At 36.1% G+C, this 23739-nt stretch overlaps 1 protein-coding gene across 1 annotated transcript in view; it reads left to right on the top strand.

Moving 5' to 3' along the window:
- Positions 1-23739, top strand: part of LOC134527427 (cobalamin trafficking protein CblD-like) — a 289969-nt gene that overhangs the window by 241004 nt on the left and 25226 nt on the right. Inside the window, exons 5-6 of the mRNA XM_063360102.1 lie at positions 10512-10618; positions 19837-20050. Of these exons, the coding sequence (XP_063216172.1) occupies positions 10512-10618; positions 19837-20050 (321 nt within the window). The remainder of the gene's footprint in view (positions 1-10511; positions 10619-19836; positions 20051-23739) is intronic.

Below are 23739 nucleotides of genomic sequence, written 5' to 3'. Positions count from 1 at the left end.
AGGGCTAGAGATATATAGAGAGAGATGTATAGAAATAAAGATTAAGAGAGATATAAATATATGCATAGAGGAGATAGATATGTAAAGAGAGAAAAATAAAGGGTTAGAGATGTAGAGAATTATACGGGTTTATTAAGTAGAGATAGTCAGTTATATAGAGGTATATGAAGATACATATAGAGATATTAAGAGATATATAGAGTTCCAGACCAATAGACTGACATCGTCCGAGGCAACGCCTCCGAGCCCGATACGCAAGTACCCTCCCACCTTCCCCTCCAGCCACGGCATTCAAACCTCCCGCCGCGTGTGTAGTGTGGGGATAGAGCGCCACGGACCTCGAAAAGATGGCGCGAGAGGCTTTTGTTGAGGCTACCCGGCAGCCATGTTTTTCCCGGCAGTTCTTCTTCGCCGCCGCCGTGAGAGGGAGCTGAACTCTACGTAAACCGGACGTACTGCGGCGTGTTTGAGTTACCTTGCAGAGTTGGGTTCGTAAATAAACGTGTGGACAATCTGTGTGCGCGCGCCTGTGAGAGTTAGCTCAGTTCTACCACGTGCGTGTTGTCTGAGTGCCTAATCACGTGTTTGCCTCCTCGACGTCTGGCGTGTGGGACGCCCTAAGTACCCACCCATCTAATCATCAGAGCGTGCCCGGCGCTGAGATCGGGCCAGGTCCAGGTGTCGCCGAGAACTGCAGCAAGGGGGTCGAGTCACGTCTTCACACAGGCGACGTCACGCCCTGAGGCGAGAGTCTCCGCCGGGTCCGTGCCCCTTGACACGGTGGCGCTCAGTAAACTCGTACGTCTCATTAACAATACCCCCGACCATGTCAAGACAGAGATAGAGAGAGATGATTTGTATGTGTGTACAAATTAAAAAAAAAATAATAATTACAAAGAAGCATTGCAACAAATGCTGGGCATTAGCTAGTTTGAAATAAAAACCATCTTAATATGAAAAGTTAAGAAATTGCATTTTGAACAGAAAAAAATTTAATAATTGTAAACCAGTTTTTCAGGGAAGGGATGAAAACACACCTAAAATATTTTTTGCCCTACATATTTATAATAGAACAAATATACAATACACATATATAATATTATAATTTGAGGAAATTTACATTACTTTTTTAGATTTTATGAGCCTTAAAATATTGATATTTGTGTAAGGGAATATAATTTTAGAGGATTTGTTTATTTTAAACTTTTGTGGAGTTGCTGCGTTGCGAACTGGCCAAGCCAGCAAGGCTCAGTTCATTGTCTGCATACAATCCCTGCTCTTCGCAATTTGTTCATTCTTTTGTCTATTGTTCTCTAGAACTCTGACACATTGCTTTGTGGCGGTGTAGGGTTCGCATGAGCTCAAGGAGAAGGTGTTATGCCAGCAAGCGAGATGGTTGTGTAAGAAGGCCAATGTCAGGCCAGGTGTTTTAGTTTGTTGAGTCCAAGTGTTTTTTCATGTTTGGTGTGGTGAATCCTCTTGACTTAACCCCACCTCGTGATATTTTTACATGGCAGAAAGTGCATGTAGCCTTGGTATCTTCATTTGATTGAAGAATGAAGTATTTCCAAACTTCACTTCTCTTCCCAGCCATATCATCACACTCAGAAAAATCTTTAAAATATCACTTTAGGTTTAGATTTTAACAATTCAAGCTAACGTAAATACTAAATTGTAAACAAACACAACAACATAACATCAGCAAAGCCATAGATATATAAATAACATGGAGATGGGGCAAGTTACTCAGACGTTCTTCAGCAACTGTTTCTATGATTGCGAGTGCTGTAAACGTGATCGCGAGTGCAATTTACTTTATCGCGAGCACTGGTAAACGTAACATGAGGCTGTCTTTGTTCCACAGTTGGCAATGAATATTTATTTATTTATTCAGTGTTTGTTCAGTGGATCACATATGGAGTTAAGGGCTCCGGGATATAGAACAAGTCAAGTCAATTTTATACAGATAATACATATATACATAATACTGCATAAGTACAATTATTAAACATTATAAAGTACATTGGTACATAAGAAATGGTATAAACTCAAGTTTAGGACATTTATACATTTATAGTATGCACGTCTCTATGATTCTCGGTCTCCATTGTATTTTTAAAACAATCAACACGACCGGTTTTCTTAAAAACAGTAGTGCTGTGGGAAGGAAACTTAGGGTAGTAGTGCATAAATTTCAACATTAGGCAATTATTTTAAAAATTAGTTTTGACTTACAAAAAAAACCAGTTGCGTGAAATACTATTCCTTAGTGATTTTTTCTAACAAAAACAATATAACACAGTTTAAGAACTTGGCCTGAGGTATCGGCGCGAAGTATCGGCAAATGTTTTACAGATGCTGCCGATGCCGATACTCTGAATATCGGCCGATACTTAAGAATCGGAATTGGCATCGGCCCAGCCCTATTTTTTTTCAGCTAGCACACACTGAAAGTTAAAGATGATTTCACTTTGCTCAAAATACTTTCACGTAATATCTCGTTAACTTGCGTTTGAATGGTCCTTTTGCCTGTGTGTCCATAGCTACCTGGTGGGATGAACTTGGGGTCATGAGAATGGGTTAGAATGGTGTGCTTATATATGGTGGAGCATTTTAAGGAGTCTGCATTTGCAAACACACTACACTGTTGATCAGGCACATGTTGAATCATTGTGAGGAGCTCATAGGGAACTCCATGTCTGATTTAGCTGAGACAGGCATCATATGTTATTGGAAGTGACCTCCCGAGACTGTAGATGATACAGCAGCCTTGATCGTACCTTGATCCGTTATGTCTTATTCATAGAGCCAGGGCTTGCTCAAGATGATGACATCACGCAGATATGCAACCGCCAGGGCGGTACACCCTGCGTCTGGCAGACATTCCAGGTGGTGGCAGCTAGAGTCTGCCTGGTCTTGACTCAAGCTGTGACTTGTCGACCAGGCAGGCAGCAATGCTATTGTGTATGGCGATGGTGTGAACCAGGGCCTTCACTGTGAACCCTTTAACAGCTGCAGAAATGTGCAGAAGTTCACCCTCTAACGCGCTAACATGATCCAGGAGGAGTCCTGCAGTCCATCCGGAGTCAGTAAGATGAGGGGGGGGGAGGACAGAACTCTACTACTTCCCCCTCCCCCCTGCACCATTTTCCTTCTGCTGGGGTATCCCGTCACCTTGCCCGAACTGTTTGTGTACTCTACAGCTTTGATGTCAGTGGAACGTGTCGATCGGACATGTATGGCATTGTGATGGCGGTCCTTCCCCAGTTGTGCTCCTGCAGTGCAATGTAAGGCACTACAGCTCGGGTGTTGTTTGTTGTCACTGTCTCGGTTCGCGCTGGTGTCATTGCATTGGTCTGGGGCAGTTTCAAAGCTTTCAGATCTTGCTCTAACGCACTGGCGAACTGAACGAACTCTTCGTCTGGATGGTGCATTGTGTAATGTAAATGCAGGCCCATCTCTGGGTGCATGAGCTCCACGACAGATACCAGTATTCCTCCGACACATGCTTTGGAAACAGGCATCTATGCAGACACATCTTCACTACAAATACTTCAGCTGCTTCCGTGTGTCATTGTTTGAAACAAATCAGTTTTCTCTCTCTCTCTCTCTCTCTCTCTCTCTTTTTCTTAAACATAGAAAGGCATCTCTGTTACTGCACCATCGATTATCACATGGCAGTATTACGCGGTGGCCCCCAAACTGAAGAAGACGGGCTTCTTGGTCAGCTGAAGTAAATGCTTTTAACACACTGTTTACTCTTGATGTCAATTGAATTGGTTCTAGTTCTTTTGCTAAAAGATTTCCAGTGTCTGCATTGCATGTTACATGCCACGGATCAATAACTTTACCCATTTTTATCATGTTTGCTGCATTATCAGAACATACTGCATACAACTCTGAGTTGTAGATATGTCTAGCAGTCATAACTGCTTCTGAAACAATACCCTTCAAAGCTTCGCCAGTTTCTTTGTCACCTGTTATATCCCAAGCATTTAGAAAACCTACTTGACCTTCAGCATTGTGGATCATAGCTGCCACATTTCTGGTATTAGCTGCTTCATTTTTCCACCCATCAATAAGTAATACAGAATGTTCACCAAAATTTAGATTACTCTTGCAATCTTCATACTCTTTATCAAGCATCGTTATTGCAACTGATTTTCTGCTTGACGTTTGTATGATTGTCTTAATGTTTTTATAAAATTTTTGAATTGTTTTGATTCCACAACGCTAAAAGGTATGTTGCAGTCAAATATTAATTTACCCAAGGCTTGATTTGCAGCTTCTTGTTCAGGTTTTTCCATCACATCGTAAAAAGGTATTCGTGAATGTGTGGTTATCAGCCCACCATGTTCCTTAGTATTATCAACGTTGTGTAAAGTGACAGTCATTCAGACCACTAGTAGTACTTGTTGAAAGGGGTGGTGATAGCATTTGTTGTGCAGTTTATGAAGAAGCAATATGATCCAATGTCGTTGAATGTTCACCTAAGATGTCTTCTCCATTAGTCGTATCAAAAGGTGAAGTTGAAGCAGGGAGGTCACAGTTAATACTGTATTGAGCATTTTCCATTGCTGAGAATTTTCGCTTTATTTGAGAAGTTAATATGTCCATGCTGGGACCTGGATCATTATGTCTTCCTCATGTGATTTTGTAGCTTTAATCGGCTTTGCATTGTTGGAGTGTAATAATTTACCTTGCTGAGTAGAAGTAGGAGTCAAATGACATACATTTCTAGAAAAAATAGAAAACAAACTGCTGTAGAACCAAAAACTAACACCGTTCCATTATGAATCTACAGATGACAGTACAAATCCATTGTAGTGGGAAAAAAAATTGTACAGCTACACGTACACCTGCAATTGTTGAAAATGTGTTCTTACATTACAGGCAGTCAGTGGCATCTCGTCAGGGCAAGCAAGGCAAGCAGTGCTTGCCCAGGCAGTTTCCAGACATTGTATTTTTGAAATAAATATTTTATTCACAATAGTATTTTACTTTAGCTCGTGCAGTTAGGTGTATGTATTTTTTACACTATCTTCTGGGGACCCAATACTGTGCGCTGTGCGCTATAAGAAAAGAACTCAGTGACACACAAAACATGCTGTTTTAGAAACGTTGCTAGGTTTAGAAGCGCTAGTAGGACCGCTTTCAGCAGGAAGGCTGCCGCAGTAGTTTCCTTTCGGAAGGGGGGTGGCATGGTACAAAGGTTCGAGGAGGCGATTGGCTGTAAAAATACGTGGTAGTAGCTACGAAGGTAACGCTTTATTGCCGAACTGAAGCGAACATGGCTGAAGCAGACGGTGGAATTCTTCCGCCGACTGCTTCGGCTATGTCCGCTACAGTTCGGCACGGCAGGTGGCGAGGTGGCGTTTCAGGAATGGAATGATTGACGTGCCAGTTTCTTGGTACACTTACCAGTTAACAGAGTTTCTGATCATGTATGAAGATAATTTCTTTTGTGTTGGTACTAAAAATACCAAGATTTAATTTTTACTATTCTAGTACATTTTTATGAGGTTCTTCTCTTTATTTTAAGTACTTACTTTGCCTTGTGTTGTCTGTTAATATATTTTGTACCAGATATTGATGATACTACACTCCCACTTAGTATATAAATAATGCAGAGTAGGTATTTTATTACCAGAATAATATAAGTCAAACATTATTATTTTTCAAAAATAATTTATAATTTAAAAAAAATGTCAATTTTTCTACCTGTGGAATAGTCAATGTTCAGTTAAGAAAACTACTTAAATAGCACCCTTTTGTACCTTTAAATCCATATTTTCCCAGGGGAGGACCCCCGGACCCCCCCGGTCATGATTTGGGGTGAACGGAGTTGTTGCTTCCCCTCATGTAAACCTCACGCCTCCCCACTGCAGACAGTGAATGAATATCAATTTATTTTAGAAAAATAAATTAGCAAATCTATCTATATATACATAATATATCTTTATATATATATTTCTTGTGTGCATGTGTATGTCACTGAACTCCTCCTAGACGGCTGGACCGATTTTGATGAAATTTTTTGTGTGAGTTCACGGGGATTCGAGGATGGTTTAGATTCACAATTTGGTCCACTGGAAAATGTTTATTTAATTAATTTTTTATTTATAAATTGTTGTTGATCTTTGAATGGTTTAGGTTTACAGTGTATATATATATATATATGTGTGTGTGTGTGTGTGTGTGTGTGTGTGTGTGTGTGTGTGTGTGTGTGTTGTGTATTTATTTATGTGTTGTTGTTAATCTTTGGATGGATTTTATGAATTGTTATTACATTAAAATTAAAATAGAATTGGTTATTGAGATTATTATATTATTATTTATTGAAATAACATTTTAAAGTGTAATTAAAAATATAGGTGCAAATTTGTGAGGTGCAGTATTGAAGTGAGTATTTTACATGATTTTTCGTGATTTTAATTATGTATACACGTGAATTCAATACCAATTAACTTAACCTCCAAATTTAAATTGTCAGTTCTCATTTTATTCTACATATTAAAATGTAATAAAAAATATACATTGTGCAAAATATGTAAGGTGCAGTATCAAAGTGAGTATTTAACACAATTTTTCATTACTTTTAATTATGTATAGACGTGCATTCAATAACAATCAACTTAACCTACAATTTTAAATTGTTAGTTCTCATTTTATTCTATGCAACTTATGATGTATTGATGTCTCTTTGAAAATAAAAATATAAGTTTGTAAAATAAATTATAACATTTATATAATTTAAAGTACTTATAGTAATTATAGTTTAAAGTATATTTAAAATTGAAGTTTTGTATTTTTTAATTTATAGTTTTTTTTTAAATTATGATTTTTGGATTTACAACGTTTGAACAGGACACCGTCTGTCGGGTCCACTTTAAAGTGTGTGTTCAGGTGGATTTAAAAATTGTTTAGATTCACAATTCAAGCCGATAAATAATATTTGTAATTAATTAATTAAATTAATGTTGTTGTTGAACGTTCAATGTTTTACATAGGATCCGGTCGGAAGCGCTGTGGTCGTGTTATTGAATATTCAAAAATGTTTTATTTTTATTTCAGTTCGACCCGGCAGATGGTGCTGCGATTATATTCAGGGAAATTTCCTGTAAATTTTCAAATTTAAACGTTTGAACAAAACAACGTCTGTTGGGTCCGCTAGTAATATATATATATATATATATATATATATATATATATATATATATATATATATATATATATATATATATATATATATATATATATTCAAATTAGCACTTCATGTAAACACATTTTTAATTACTTGATTTTTATTTTGAGTTTTGCAGTTAATGCTAAGTTCAAACAGTGTAAAATTTTAAGGGAAGAAAACATTTTCTTGCTATAATATTTTTGAGTTTTGTAAGAAGCAATTTGACGTACAATCGTACAAAGCAGGTACCAGGTCTAGTACTCTTCTGAAAATGATTCATTTCCTCTCATTACAAAGCTACAAAATCCCAGCTAAACATTATTAATACTAAGGGGGAGAAATCATTCTTGATAAAACAAATTTCCAGTGAAACAGCAAGAAACTGTCCTTGCAGGAAAACAAATTGCTACAAATACAGTTTTTAGACATGGGAAGCAGAAAACATTACCTCTCATTTGGAATTTTAAAAAAAGGTGGCTTTCACTTACCTATGTGATTCAAGCCTTTTCACTGCAGTGTTCTTCAGTGTCTTTTCACAAACAGTGCACAGTTTCACACTCTTATTATTTTCTTTGGCATACTTAAATCCTTGCTGACTCCATAAACTATGTTTAGGTCTACGTGCCATCTTGTATTTACTGTAGAGGTGGGTTGCAGAGTAATAATCTGCTACTTTGTGACTGATACACGCCTGTATCAAGTACTGCAATCGAGTACACTATTCAAGTATCAAGTACTTTAGTGTCAGTTTACAATTCACTTGGAACAACACCACAGCCAATGTGCGCAGAACCCGATCGCTGATGACGGTCACTTGGGCGGAGCTTGGGAAGGAGCGGCACGACGAATAAGGATAAAGAAGGGAAAGAATGTAGGGGAGGGGGAAGCCTAAGATGTACATCAAGTTCTGTCCCTGCCCGAACACGCCCGAATATTCACCTTCGGCCAACCTCAGGTTTATTTATATATATTTATATTTCTCCGTTTATTTTAATGTAGCTATACTAACCTAACTAACCGTCCATAGTGTTCTAAAGTGTTTTAATGTAGCTAACCTAACCGACCACTTTTAATATTTGAATTCATTTTTCCTGCGCAAAAATAAAACAAATCCCGAGGTTGGCCGAAGGTGAATATTCAGGCGTGTTCGGCCAGGGACAGAGCTTGATGTACATCTTAGGCTTCTCATCAAAGTACGCTCAGGGCGCAGTGCGTGCTCCTTGCAAAGAATGAAGACTCCGATTATGAAAGGCGTGGAAAGAGAACACCGATACCTTTTTTCGACTACGAAGAATGTAGAATGAGAAAACTGATACCTTTTTACAACTACGAAGAATGTAGAATGAGAAAACTGATACCGTTTTACGAAGAACGTTGAAACAGAAAACTGATACCTTTTTACGCTGGTGATGACGGCACGGAGGATGTGTAACCTGTAACGAGAAAGCTGATACCTTGTTGCTTCCTGGGACCGCTACTGCTTAGCTGATTTAGAAGTATCAGCTATTTGTTACCAGTACATTACTGTATCAGTAACTGGTTGGAACAGATATCAAAAATTGCTGTAACAACCCACCTCTAATTTACTGTTTTTGTGTTGGTGAAAAAAAAATCACAAGTATGTTGACAGTAGTACCAAACCAACTGAACAGAATTTACTTAACTTATACTGAAGGCTAACTTTGTGTTTGGAAACAAATATAATTAATAATAATAATACCTTAAGGATTGGCAATTAAAACTTTACTTGGTTAGTTTTATTGACTAGAGAGTTCCAAAAAAAAAATTGTTACATTTTTTTGTTGTTTATTCTGTGTAATAGACCTGAAAGTCTGATACACTCCTTTGTAGGTATGTCCTACGTAACGTCTTTTACTATGTATTTTATGAATACTTTTAGCTGCAGAAACACTTGCACTGCTCAGGGTTGTCTAGGCTGCTTAGAGGAGTACAAAGATTAAGTGGACAATGAGTGTCTTACTAGGCCCAATTGCAAAAACAAAACCATTTTTAACAGATCTGGAAATGGCAGATTGACAGTTCTAGGGCACCATTATTAATTATTTTAGAAGTCAGATACTGGGAATTTCCTTAAAGAATATTCCAACTACAAAGGTAGATTTTCATTTATTTCTGAATATTCTTTATATTCTGCGTATATTCTACATATTATACATTTTCTACACTATTTTCTACACGTATGTAGAATATTAATATTCTACACGTCATTACCCAACCCTGCCTGCGAGTATTAAAAAGCTTGAAACTCAAGGCTTGGTGTTGACCGAATGAATTTAGTAAATGAATAAAATCCGTCAAATGAACTCCACATTGCCGGATGTGTTCCCGTGTAAACTTAAAGAAAATTTTGAAAAAATTTTGAGCAAAAACCCAGGCTTTGAACTTTTGTGTCAAATTGATAGTTTTATTAATGGGATGGATGAACTTTTGCCAAAAACAGTAAGTGCTATAATAGCACCCAAATTTAAATACTTTACTGCCCAGTTACCTCAGTGGATGTGGAACTGTCTTTTTTCACTTATAAAAATATTTTGAGTGATCGAAGGCACAATTTTAGTAATAAACATTTGGAACAGTACCTGATTGTTAACGTCTACAAGAACACCAAATATTAAATAATTGTTCATTTATTGTTGATATCTTACTAATATACATAATTTTAAGTAAAAATAAAACTAAGGACTTCTATTTTTTAAAATTTAATGTTGCATATTTTGACAATTTTCATGCATATTTCCTGCATTTTTCAAACATTTTTCATGAATATTTCCATGCATATTTCAAGCTTTTTATGTTGCATATAATCCGGTCTAAATTTGCATAGGTTAACCATAATTCAGGTAGGCCACTGTTCTCCTGTGATCAAATGCTGAAACTTGTTTGTATGGTTGTTGTGTTCTTAGACACACCATACTCACTTCATCTTTGCATCTGATCAGTTGGGAAATGCAATGCACCAACTCTCAGCACTTTCACCACTGCCTTGTGGTACAAGTAGTTCTCCACGACTAGTTACGCTCCAATTTGGAGTCCTCTACATGATTCCTTCCTTGTGTTATAATTGTAATGGCCAGTTGTGTAACTTCATACCTGATAGTTATGTTGTTAAGAAATTAAGTTTTGAATTATCAGTATTTAGGATTTCTTACTTACCTATATTTTCCACTTAACAAAGAATCCAATGTTCATTTGGTCACTCAGAATGTCTAAAATTGAGGCTTTGCTGTATTTTCAGTAAGTGGAGAAGAAATTGTGTTTGAAAACAAGAGCGGTTTTGCAAAATTTTTTTTTTCCTTTGTGACAGGTGTGCTGGAGATGTTTCCCGGACTAGCATCCCCGGGCATGCAGCTGACAGTGGTCACGCTGATTCAGAAGATGCGTGGCGCTGATGTCGAGGAACTCTCCAAGCAGGTGAGTGTGCTGCGTTCAGGGTCGCCCTCCACACTGTGCTGTGCTCGATGAAATGGAACTCAATACCCTACTATTGGCTGTTATGCTGCTACAACTAAATATAATTTGAAAAACAAAAACATATATAATATTTATAGTTTACTTTCGGTTTCAGAATGTCAGAAAAGAATAAAAAATATTATATAAAATTAATATGTTTGAAGCATACAATTTCTGAGCAGTGTAACAATCAGCCAAGCTACTGTTTTTTTGTTGTTGTTGTTGTTGTATTTTAATTCAGCATATAATATGCTGTGAAAATTAACTTTTATAAGTGTGCCTAACTTAACAAACCAAAAATATATACATAATTTAAGTCCACAAGGTCTTGCCATTATGTTATCAACTATCTTCAGTATTTGTGACATGGCTTTGGAGTGTTTTATTTCTGCTGTGAAATGTTTTGTGTTATTAAGATATTGATGGTTTTTATTAATTTTTTGAAATGTGCAAAATAATTGTTTCTATTGGTTTTGAACTTTATAATGTTGTTTTATTTCAAGAAGTTTCATGCCTACCGACATTTGAAAAGCATTAGGTGATAGGTACCATACAAAAAAAATAACTGCAACACATACATAGACATAACACTATTATAAACATAGACAGTTATAGACTCAGGGAACAATTACTACGCAGAAAAAATACAATAATATTAGCCAACAAACAATATCAAGTACTAAGACACCATAAAACTGCAGGAGATTTCAAATGACATGCAACATATGCTTCAGCACCACTTTGAAGATGCCTTGAGCACACTTACCTCCCCTTTTTCCCCTTCCTCTCTACCTTACCCTTTTTTTTTGTGCTAGTGTCTTCCTCTCATGTGCTTCTGCATGGGTGCACTTCACGCTCCTACAGGGCTTAAATTGTTGTACAGCTCTGATACCAGGCCATTCGGATGTAGTTATTTTATTATAGTTAGTTTATTTTTGATAGTGCACACGTTAAAACACTGTGTGGCTTAATGTAAGTACTGTTTGCTGTGTGTCATTTGGTATGTGGTGGCCATGCCTAATAATTTTACTTCTAGTTGTGAAGTAGCCATCGTCTAAATTTCCTTTTGGCCTGCCATTTTGGAAATTATATCCGGTGATTACTGGTCTTTGTGAGATCTTGCTATGCTTGCGTTTTGTCATGATGTGCATCTGCATGTTGCGTCTGTGTGAATTAGAGTCATGATTGTTCTAGTCCTCTTTGTGCTGTCAAATTAATTATGTAAATAAAAGCAATGATAATTTCTGCTTCCGCTCGGGTAAGTTTGCTTTGCGGATTTAGTCTAATTTCCTTGTGATTTTAACGAGTGGCGATAGTTCACAGTCACCCTATTTGACTTGTTGTTAGCTGCGTCTCTAAACCATTCTGGTTTGTTTCATAATTGTATAATTTTTACTATGATTACAATGTGGCTTTTGAAGCACCAGTTGTGTATTATGTTATCCAAGCTAAAAAAATTAGTTTCAGGTGGTTTAAGGAGATTTGTGTATTGCTTGTATGCTTACTATTCAGGTGATGATTATAACTCATATTCAATTTCGCCGCTTTGGGCTGGTTGCAAATAATTGTTGTGTTTTGCCATTTTGCAATTTGTAGCTTATTACTTATATTATCTAGTCTTTTTGGATAATTCTTATGGAATTGTGTAATCTATATGTAATAACATTGCTTGTAAGGCATTCAGCCACATATTTATATAGTATCTTTTTTTAAGTACACCTTATAATTTTGTGAGATATGTGTGATATGCCTATCGTAACCCACACTTAGGTATTTTGAATGATTGTGTAATTTTTTGATGGTCTGGGATATTGTATGCTACTCATAATAAAATGTACAGTGCATGTTTGAAATAGATCCAGAATTCAGATTTTTCTGTTTATTAATCTCCACACACACATACCAATCCATAACTGTTACCAATAATAAAATTAGTATCTCGTCGCTTTCTGTTTTCAATTTTCGTTCGTACACAGATTGGAAGCTGCTCGGAAAATAACGTTCCTAGGTGGTTTCAAACTATTGATGGGTCAGTCCCGGTTCTCTGCAAATTTATTGGCACCGAGATCCTGTAGCATTGCACAATGAGGATTTGTTATATACAGTAGAACCTCATTTTTACATATTTCAAGGGACCAGGAAAAAATATGTAAAAACCGGGAAAACGCAAATGAGGGAAATGTTCAAATTTTTGTTATCATCTCACTATTTGGGAAACAATAAGAAAATATATACCACACTAAATAATATGTCAGAGACGGTTACGTTTTTATATATTAACTAGAACTTCACTATCTCACATAATTAAAATTATAAATATATCCAATATCGCCGTTCTTCATTATTGCCAAAAGGTTAACATGAAATTTGCTGTTCTTGTGTTAGAGATGAGAATGTTGAAGCATCTTGATATAACCACTTGGTGCTGAAATTTTGTAACACAATTGATTTTTGAACTTTGTATTTAATTACGTGTTAAAGTTTTATTAATTTCAGATTTTTTGAGAAATAATACTATATAACGATAGCTACCACCATCAATATAATTGTTTACGTTGAGGAATAGAAGTTAAATTGCCATTGCATTGTTTGGATATTCATTGCAGCCATTTGACTTTTCAGAATGTTTCTAATGTGTTAAAATGAACATCGCCGAATATGCACGAAGACGCCATATTTATAGGAAACTTGTACGTTGCTTAAAACGTATTTTAATAATGGAACAGTAATCCGCTCTTTTGTGTATTTAAAATGTGAGTTTTCACCTTTATCTTCATGCATAATACATTTAAGATTAAAGGGGAACGCTAAGAAAAGTACATATTAATTTTCATGTTTATGTCACCTTACGTTTGGTTCATGGCCGTATGGTGTACAATAGCACGTGGCACAAAAAAAAAGTAAGTTGTTTTACAATGGCGAACGAAGCTGTGGTGACCATACACTCATGCAGTAACGCTTAATAATAATTTCACGATATTCATTTTGAGAATTTATTGTTTTCTTTAAATTTTCCGATGGTTTGCCACGAAATACAGCACTAATTCTACGTAAACAGTGGGAAATGATTTTTCACAAGGCGGGAAAAGAATGCATTATTAGTATAGGGAAATTGACAGTGCATGTAAAAAAATACGTTAATCGCGGGTATGTAAAAATAAGGTTATACTGTATATATATTTTGGGTCATAAGAATATTGATTAAGAATAACTTTGATATGAAGGATAATTTTTTATTATGTAGATCTGTTAAGAATTGTTATTAATTACTTTGGTAAATTTCATGGAAAGCCTTAAAATACTTATTTTCTTGAGATACTTAATTATTAATTTGTGGGTTAACTCCAGTTAATAATAATTAATTTTGATATTTGATAATTAATTTCAGTAATTGTTTTGTTTAAAGCAGTGTAGACTATAATTTTACAGGACATAATTTTTAAACTAAAATTTCTAATACAGTATGAATTTCAACTTTGATTGCTAAATTTTGAACATTGTATTTAAATTTGTTGGGTAATTTTAAATTCTATTGGATATTGCTAGTGTAATATTTCGAGAATAGTCTGGAAGGTACAGAAGGAAGAGCGAACAGGCGCGACACACTGGCGCCAGAAAGTTATTTTTCACCTTGTAAATGTGTGTCTGGGATTTACGCGTCACATGGACACACAGCTGTAGCGACCGTCTGGAAGGTTCTCTAGAGGCTACCACTAGCCAGCCAATCAGGGTGAGCCCTGGCATGGAGTGATGCGCCCATCCGAATTTCCTTATATGGTCATGTTTCTGAATTCTGTGCTCTGTGGTCAGTTGGCCCCACGGGGTTGCCTCCCTTGTCTTCACCTTTACAAGGGAAGGTAGTCTCGTCGACCAACTCACTTGTCGCTGAACCCGGTTACGTCGTCGGTAACTCACGCAATATTATGGAAAGTCACTAAGGGACAACTTTACGCCTAGGGGGCTGGGGCCAAGCCACATTTTTTTTTAACCTAAATTCTTTATTTTCGAACAATTTAATTTGAATTTTAGGCCCTAGGCGTCGGCATCGGTACCTTGAGTTATGTAGTTAACCGAGGGACATTACTAAAAAATTTTTCTTTTGGCGAGTGACAAGACTCCTCGACCATCAACGGCAAGATGAATGGTGCTGTGGTATGTATTTGGATCTCATCCTATCAAAATTCAAAGACATCGTAAAAATTTGTATAAGAAAAAACAAAAAACTGTGCAAGTAACAAAGCTTTCGAACTAAATTCATTTGTAAAATTGTGTACTGATGCCATGTAATGATGAGAAAAAACTTTTTTTTTATTGGAAAGAAATAAACAAAGGTAATTTAATAAACTCTTTTATTTCCAAATTAAAATTATAACTGGAAAAAAAAACGTCGAACGCAACCATTGTAATGAAAAATTCCTAAAGAACATTGTTTTTCTTTTCTTACGTTTCTCTGTGTGCTTAGCCGGGCCACACACAGAATGTAAAAAAACGTCAATATAATCCTGCTTTTAGGACCACGGAAAGCATAACAGCTAAATCCAATATGTTTTTTTTTCCTAACCTAACACAAAGTGTATTTGTTTGGAAGGGGTCTGTATTAGGGAAGACCGTAGGTGCGTCTCAGGCCGAAGCCTTTACACCTAATCAACCTGGGTTTCTGCCATGCCGAAAATATTGCATGTATCATGAGCTTTGTTCGGGATTGGCCAGCCATGGTAGCAATTAATGCCATGACTAACTCCCTATAATATCTAGATTATAACTAGTTAAGTTGGGCCCAGATAAAACCTGCATGGACACACTCTGGACTTATTCGTGAGGGGTTAAGTTATTGCAAGCATTTTGCGGGCAGGTTCAATACAGAACAAGAAGGATGCTCCAGGAAGAAGAGAGTTAAGTGGGGTCGTGAGCTCGTGCTTTTCGGCCCGCATTGGTGCTTGTTCGCATCTGGATGTGTACCAGTCACACCCTGGTGGTGGGTGACAGTACTCATCGCCCTTTAGGCTGCCAGTCAGCGCATGTGCTTAAAGCTAGGAAAGAAAAATGTGTTCTGCACATATAAAATAAATGTTAAGTTAATTATGCTATTTAATCACAAGCTGGCATATCGGATCTCACTCCAGAAGGGATAGAGTGGCAGGTCGCCTGTCGCCGGTAAAAGGCTGTCTGCACTTAGCGAAATTATCCAGTCTGTCATTGCAAAATCCCAGCTCCAGCATCTTAGTTTCAAAAGCTACAAGTAATTAACTTTATATCGCCTAACCATTATTTGGTGCATTGGAACACACTCAGGACTGGATACAGCTGAAGTGTGACCTGTTGCGAGTAGGCAGTTGGTATTTTTTATTCCTTTCCTGCGCAAACGAAATTAAATATTTCAAGTAAATTTAAAATGAGAGTTTGAGGTAAACTCTTCAATGCCTTTCTTCTAACGTCCAAACAGGCGCTAACCCTTGTGTTGCCACCCGGGTACCCATCGGCATAACGTTTTGTTGAATAATTTTTTTCCCAAAAAGGATTGGCTAAAACCTTCTCGAATCCCCATGATTTTACTGATTCCCTATCAAAATTTACATTCTAAATATTTTTTAAAAAAATTTTAACTTAAAAAATTTTGCATTTGAAAAAAAAGAAAACACGTATGAGCCACTCGGGTACCCTGATAGAAAAAGCATGAGTTTCGTATAGTATATCATAAAAAAGGTTTGTTGTAAAAATATAATAAGTACATATGGATTAATATATAAATAACAATACTTATTATTTTCAAATTGTTTATTTATTGAATGTATTGTATATTATAATAATATCACATTTTGCAATGTGCTTGTTGAACAAAAATCATAGAGTTATTTTTTTGCACAGTAATATACAAATACTGTATGAAAATTACAAAAAGTAATTAAATTTAAATCTTTTACACATATATGATATAAATCAATGATTACAATTGTTGTGATTTTTGATGTGTGCTGATCTCAAACGAGTTTATTACAGTCAACGCAAGACTTCCTTGTCTTTCTTCTCTTTCGAATAGGCTGCTCGTTGCAAATGTAACATGATCCAACAACAACTTTTCTACCACTAGCATCTCGTTGATTCTTGTTATCTATCAGTTACCACTTCTGTTACTGGCCTTTCATAGTAACAATCATTGCATGATTTTGCATGACTTGCTGTTTAGAAAATCACTCTTCTATCATTGGCATGGCTAGTTCTTCTGAGAGCTGGCATAGAAAAAGTCTGTGTCTGTTAGTTTTTTGCAAGCATATAATTATTTTCATAGTAAGTAATGTATGCAGCAACACCGACGATATCCAAAATATTATAAAAAAAGCTAGCGGCCATCTGCACGTTCGCCGTTGGGTGGAAAATCTCATGCACATTTGATCCATAGTATCAACGCCAGCTTTGGTTTTGCTGTAAAACAATATCATTTCTGGTTTTTGGTGAGATGCATCAGAGATTGTAGCATCATTGTACATCATACTGAGAAGAATCACCGCTTTGTTTTTCTTCGGAACATACGAACAGATGGTAACCTTATCGTAAAATCCAAAAAAGCATTGACAATAACGGACTAGAGTTCAATGGTTTCATTTCTTGAGGAATGCTGTTTTATTTTTTTTCAAAGTACCGACGATAGTGAGCTTCCATGACAAAGATTCTCTGCCAACGGTAAGGTCGTGAAAAATCTGCCCATGCTTATGTTCTGGCCAGATACTTTGTAAGCGGCGATCAGTTCTTTCACAACTCGTTCTCCTTGGTTGACTTCTCGAGTATTACCTTGTTTACCTATACAGAAAATCCCTTTGAGTGGATAAGCATTACTTGCATCGCACAACCAAAATACTTTTAGACTGTATTTAGCAGGTTTTGATGGCATGTCCTGGGTAAACTTTGTTCTTCCTAGAAAAAGGAAAAAAAAAAAGAGCTCGATAGTGAAGTGTTCCGTTAGCCTATACACCGCCTCTAGGTTTGCATTCAGCATGTTCCAAATATCAGAAATAGGTTCAGCTTATCATTGGCTGCTTGTTCCTGGCGTGTAGTGCAATCGTCAAAACTTATATAATCTAAAAGTGACTGAATTCGCTTTCGTCCCATCGTTGCACAATATATGAACATAAGGTTTTCTTCCTTATTTCATCTATGTGGTCTGTGTTTCAGTTATTTGCACCAGCACCTATTGAGATTCCAAAAAAAAAAAAGTACATTTTAGTTACCGTAACTTTCTTCCATACACATGGCTCGTTTTGTGGATGCTTGCTATTGTAATCATGATGCTCGGCTTCCGCTTTTTTATTTGTGCACCGAACGATAATGTCAACCATTTCCAACGTGATGAATTTCTTGAATGTGCCATTGATCTGCCTAACAATATTTCTAGCCGGAGTTTGATAGTTTTTAGGCAGAGTTTTTTTCCGAACCGTTTTGTCTTTTGCCACAAAAGTTGTACTTACTATTGCTGGCTGAAACATCTGAAGCTACTTCGTTGTCACTCTCCTGCTCAGCATCTCTTTCATCATCGTCTTATTCTTCTTCTTGATTTCCACCATCAATTTCAGCTTCGTCATCAATGAAGACAATCTTTATTATCCGATGCTTCAGCATTGGCAAAATTCAGAGTGTTATCGTTGGGAAACCAATCCTCGTCTTCACTGTCCGAAGGGCCATCACTTTTGTCATCTTCTTCGCTGAGTAATCTCTTCAAGTAATCATATTTTTCAGTGTAATTCAATCTAAAGAATAATATTACACCTATAATAATATCAAATATGTAATACAAATATTGTATTTATAATATTTACATTACCTCAGAAACTCAACTCGCAACAATTCCTCCATCTTTCTGCTTTCTGCTTCTGTTTTCCACAAATATAATGCACAATTTCTATACACTCTTCACAAAACAATATGGGAGTAAGCCAGAAAATAAAAACAGCTGGTATAACATGCACACCTAATACTAAACTATCCAAACTCTCTCAGCAGTGACTGCACATCTTGCATCTTCGAGCGAATGATGAAAATTGAGCTATACGGTTTTACTGCTCCAAATATATAGGCATGTTTGTGCCTAGGTGTTTCAAAAGTGTCCTCAAGTATAAAAGAACAAAAATATAGACCCTTATGTTAAACATAAATGGCCTCCCCAGAAATGAGAAATTTATGGTGCAGCTGCGCACATTTTATACCTGCTTTAGGACTCACAAGGTCACTGTACATAATTTAATTGTTATATTCAGGTAGGAATAACTTCCTAGAATATGAATAATTAAATATTGATCAAATGCATATAATTATTTTCAGTAACAATGGACTTTTACCGAGAATTTCGTAGGCGGGGTACCCGTGTACCCAGGTGGCAGATGCTGTGAGTATTTTGGGCGGCAACACAAGGATTAATGTTGCAAATACTAAAACATTTTATTTCCTAAATGGTTAAAATTCTATGGAAATCTTGGTCTCATTACATATATTTATGTTGAACATGAAAACAACACTAATTGTAATGTGCTGACAGCGAAATGCATGGGGACACATGGGAGTAGAAGCCTGCCTGATTCAAATCTGATACTGACAGAAAACTGCAATTGTTAATAAATAATGTAAATAATACATCTGTACCTTTAATCTGAAAGACAAGTAAATGTTTGTAAGTACAGAAATACTAAAAGTGTTTAGTTTTTTTATACAGTTTTGATAGGGACTTGGTAAACAGTTGGTTATTAGAGATGTTTTTCTAAAGAGGTTCATTATATAGAGATTTTTCTTCAAACAAACAAACAAAAACTTGTAAGTTATCTGATTTAATAATTAAAGTTGTTAATAGAATTTTTGCTTGTGAAAACTATGGCACTATCTTAATTTTGTAATAAATTGTTATAAGATTTTTTTATTTTATTTGTGTTGAGATCTTTTAAGTTTGCTATTGTAAGTAACAGCATTGGTAAAATACATTTTGTGACAAACAAGTATTGAAATTTAGAATGTAAATCAAGTTATGCTGGGGAATTTATAGAATATAGTACCTAAGAAAACAAAAAAAGTTCAAAATTCTACTTATGTTCTTTTTCACACTTTATATGAGACTTTGACCAGTATTTCTTCTAATTTTTTGAGTTTAATTTATGCTCCTCCCTCATGAGACAGCTTCAAGCCACTGGTTTTGTTATCAGTTCATCCTTGCAGCACGTGACATCTGCAGCAAACTGAAGCAGGCTGGTTATGCTGCAGACTTCGTGAACCCTTTCTCTGGCCGGCCATTCGTCGGAGCTTTTCAAAACCAGGTCGGAGACGTCCCGAAGGAGTTCGCCTGTTTGGCACTCCGCATCAACAAACAGGCCAACTGCCAAGTCATCATGGAGCATAAAAACAACAGGGAGTTCGTGGGTGAGTATGTTTACTGTGAAAAATATTTTTGAGAAAATATGTTTAAATTTACATTTTATGTAAGTCATGAAATCAATATTTATACCAACTGTGGTACTCATCATTAATGTGTTTGATTTCCATCACTCATGAAGGTAGACTCACAATGATCCATCGCATCCATTCATCACCTGTCCATCAAAAAGCAGAGCAATTTTCAATGTTCTGCACATTTGTCTAATCATTTTTCAGTTTGATGCTGCCAACTGACTAGAAGGCTTAAATAATGTTCAAAATATATCTTGAACAGCACGTAATAAATCATTTAACTCAATTTTCTTGCTCTGATATATACTAAATTTTTTTCAGTTTTAAAAATGTGTTCTTACATGTTGGCTTTACTCGTCACCAGAGTCAAAACCAACAACTCCTGCACCTCGTTTAGGTTTGCGTTGGTCGTGCACAACATAAAATCGGGATCAAAAAAATTAACCAACTTATTAAAGTGCACCCGCTCCACAATTACAGTAAACTCTCGATTATCCGTGTTAATTGGTACCTACCGATGCCCGGATAATTGAATGCCCATAAAAAAAACCCGGATAATCCGTTTCACCACTTAAAAATTGTGTATTTACTGGCAAAAGAGGGTCTCTTCAGTAGAATTATATGAGTACAAGCAAAGGCTTTGTATACCGCGTCCCAGCTTATTGGACCGTAAACAATACTGGCACTGTGTTGCCGCCACAGCGGCGGCAGTCCCAACTCAGCATCTCCCTCCACCCTTTTAACGACCTAAACCAAACATACAAAGCATTGTCAACATCTGCGTGGGTAGATGTTTTCATGCTTTTACGTTTAGAAGGCCCTGCCACACTGTCTGATCTACTAGCAAACTGCAAAAGTTTTTCTTCACTTTTATTAATGTCTCGCACGGTTTGGATTCCAATTTCATATTCCTGTGCTAATTTCGCGGCAGTTTCTCCTTTTTTTAACCTGTCCACAACTTCTAACTTCTCTGCTATTGTCAGCACTTTACGTTTCCTTTTACCAGAAATCATTACAAAAACAAATGTGCCTGGGAGAACTGATGTTAATAACTGCGTGAAAAATGCCTCTTCCAGCCGTAAGGAGTGTGGAAAAGTAAAAGAGGTAGAGGGACCTTTTTTTTTTTTAGCGTGACGGGGCGCTGTGAAAAGAAAATTTAAAAGGGGGGGTGGGGGAGGGAGTTGAGCCGGAAGCAGCAGTCAGGCATTCCTTTTTGGTTTAAAGTGTGACAAATTGACGGGTGAAGGTGGCGGGGGAACGAGGGTCTGAAGGGTCAGGTAAAAGGCTTTCTGACACAGCAGTAAAAAAAAAAAAAAAAAAAAAGCACGCCCCGGCGTAGCCACACCGGTCTTTTTTTTTTTTACAACGTCATAAAAAAATCAAGCACGGATAACCCGAAAACCAGATAATCCAGGCCCGGATAATCGAGAGTTTACTGTACATTAATTCCCACTACTAGGTGCAGGCTCTAGAAAATGAGAACTTTTGTAAACTTATTAAAAAAAAAATTATTAAAGAATAGCAGAAAAAAAGCGTAGTTAAGTAGTTTTATAGTAGTGATAGAAACAAACCAATTGTTAATTTTTTTTACTGTAATACCGCCAAAGTATGTTGGCTATTATACAAACAATCACTCGTAAATTGCTCATGCAAAAAATTATGAAAATATTTAAAATTACAGTTTATCATCATCATAATCATCATGTAAATAAAGTTCACTTGATGTAAATAACCCGTATTTTACAAAAACAAACACAGTGGCTCAGGATAAAATCCACCCATCTCACTTGCCAATACTGTCATAACATTAAAAACGTAATTTCTTTGTAAGTATAAAGTAATAATAAAATAATATACAATCATCCAGATTATGATTAAAATTATACTGTAACCTAAAACACTAAAATACAAATAAAAAATTTACCAAACATTTCTTGCACAAAAAAAAACTCCATCTATATCTTATTACTGACATTTATTTTAAACTAAACATTTACAATTTATTTATTAGGTGTTCCTCGGTAGCTACCTGTCACCATTCTATGCATTAAATTAATACCCCTGGGATTTCTTATAACAACATATGTCGCTAGTCGACTACCAACATTTAATTTTGTTTACGTTTTTTTACTGTCATTTAAAATTAATAGACGTAACACCAAGTTTTTCTTTAACTTTATTAAAGTTATGTATAATAACGTACACAACGAAGCGGCGGTTTGCTGCACGAAAGGATCTTGCGAATACAGTTGGATCGCACTCCACTAAACACAATATTTACAGCGCAGCACTCCAGTGGCGTGATACAGTATATCCATATTCACTCTGTATATTTGCCGTTCATTTATTGCATGTCCTTCATTCAAGGACAATACCTGGTGATTTGCGGGCCCAGGTTCTCTTTCAGCTGCGCCAAATTCCGTTATGGCGTACATAAACGCAAGGCTTACGTTTTCTTGCAAAGACATGGCGAAATTCCACTCGTCGACATTGTTAATTTACACTCCCGCATCCGGGAACAAATTCTCAGACGTCCCGGCATCAAAACGATACTTTTGAGTCATCGTTGCTAAACACCAAATTTGTAACGGTCAATCACTGACCCGCGGCAAAACATGACAGCCCCGCATTGGCGTCCGCACTGGTCGACTGCAGGCTTATGATTACATCATTCCACCCGCTGTGCGCCAAGCCCTCTACATTCGCACCCAGTTTTCATGTTTTCGTTATGAAGTTCAATGTTCATTTCCTACCTAAACACTTTACATAAATTAAAATCATATTTAAAATTAATTCAATAAATATCAGATAATTTAAAAACTAAATAATATAAAAAAACAGGTTAAAGCCAAAATAGACAAAATTTAATTTATATCCTGGCAAACATTCTACTCCATTCTGGAAAGTTACTGTGATCTTAACAAGAAAGAAAATAAATATAATCAACTGAATTCTTATTAACACTAAAACTTTAATTAAATAAAATGTACAAATATGGTTGTAACCCAGCGGGATTAAATTAATTTTACATTACCCTAAGTGGCAACACGCCACAAACATAAGTTAAAATTATCAAGTTGAAGCAACTAACCATTTAAACAAACTTATAAACCTTATAAAATAGAGAGTAAAGGTTGCCAGCAGTAGATATCTTGCTAACATTTTGTAAGTGGTAATGGTGTAGTACGAAAGGAGTAGGAAATACGTAATTACTAACATCATGTGAACAAATGAGATACAATTAGAAGAACATTAAATGAAAACTAAAAAAAATTCTAATGAGAATATTTATTTTGTTTTAAAATTTCAGAAAAAGATTATTCTTATGTGTTTTTGTGTAATTTTTGCTATTATGAGAGAGAGATAGAGAGAGAGAGAGAGAGAGAGAGAGAGAGAGAGAGAGAGAGATTAAGAGAGAGAATGTGTGTGCGTGCGCACATGTATAAATTAAATTAGTGTCTCTAATTGTAAAGACATTTTATGGTGACTTGGAATAAATTATTTTAGCATTAAATTAAATAGTATTTATATATTAAAGTTAAATATCTTTGATTCTGATACGTGTACTAGAGTGGGCTGAAAAAACTAAAAAATTTTTATTTTTAATTGCTATAGTGCGGAAAAGTTGCCTTTAACAGTAAAAAGAAAAACTATGCAAAGTA

The sequence above is a fragment of the Bacillus rossius genome, chromosome 1 (assembly GCF_032445375.1).
Source record: "Bacillus rossius redtenbacheri isolate Brsri chromosome 1, Brsri_v3, whole genome shotgun sequence".
Taxonomy (NCBI): Eukaryota; Metazoa; Arthropoda; class Insecta; order Phasmatodea; family Bacillidae; genus Bacillus; species Bacillus rossius.
The sequence above is the reverse complement of the archived record's forward strand: the minus strand, read 5'-3'. Positions and strand labels throughout refer to the sequence as shown.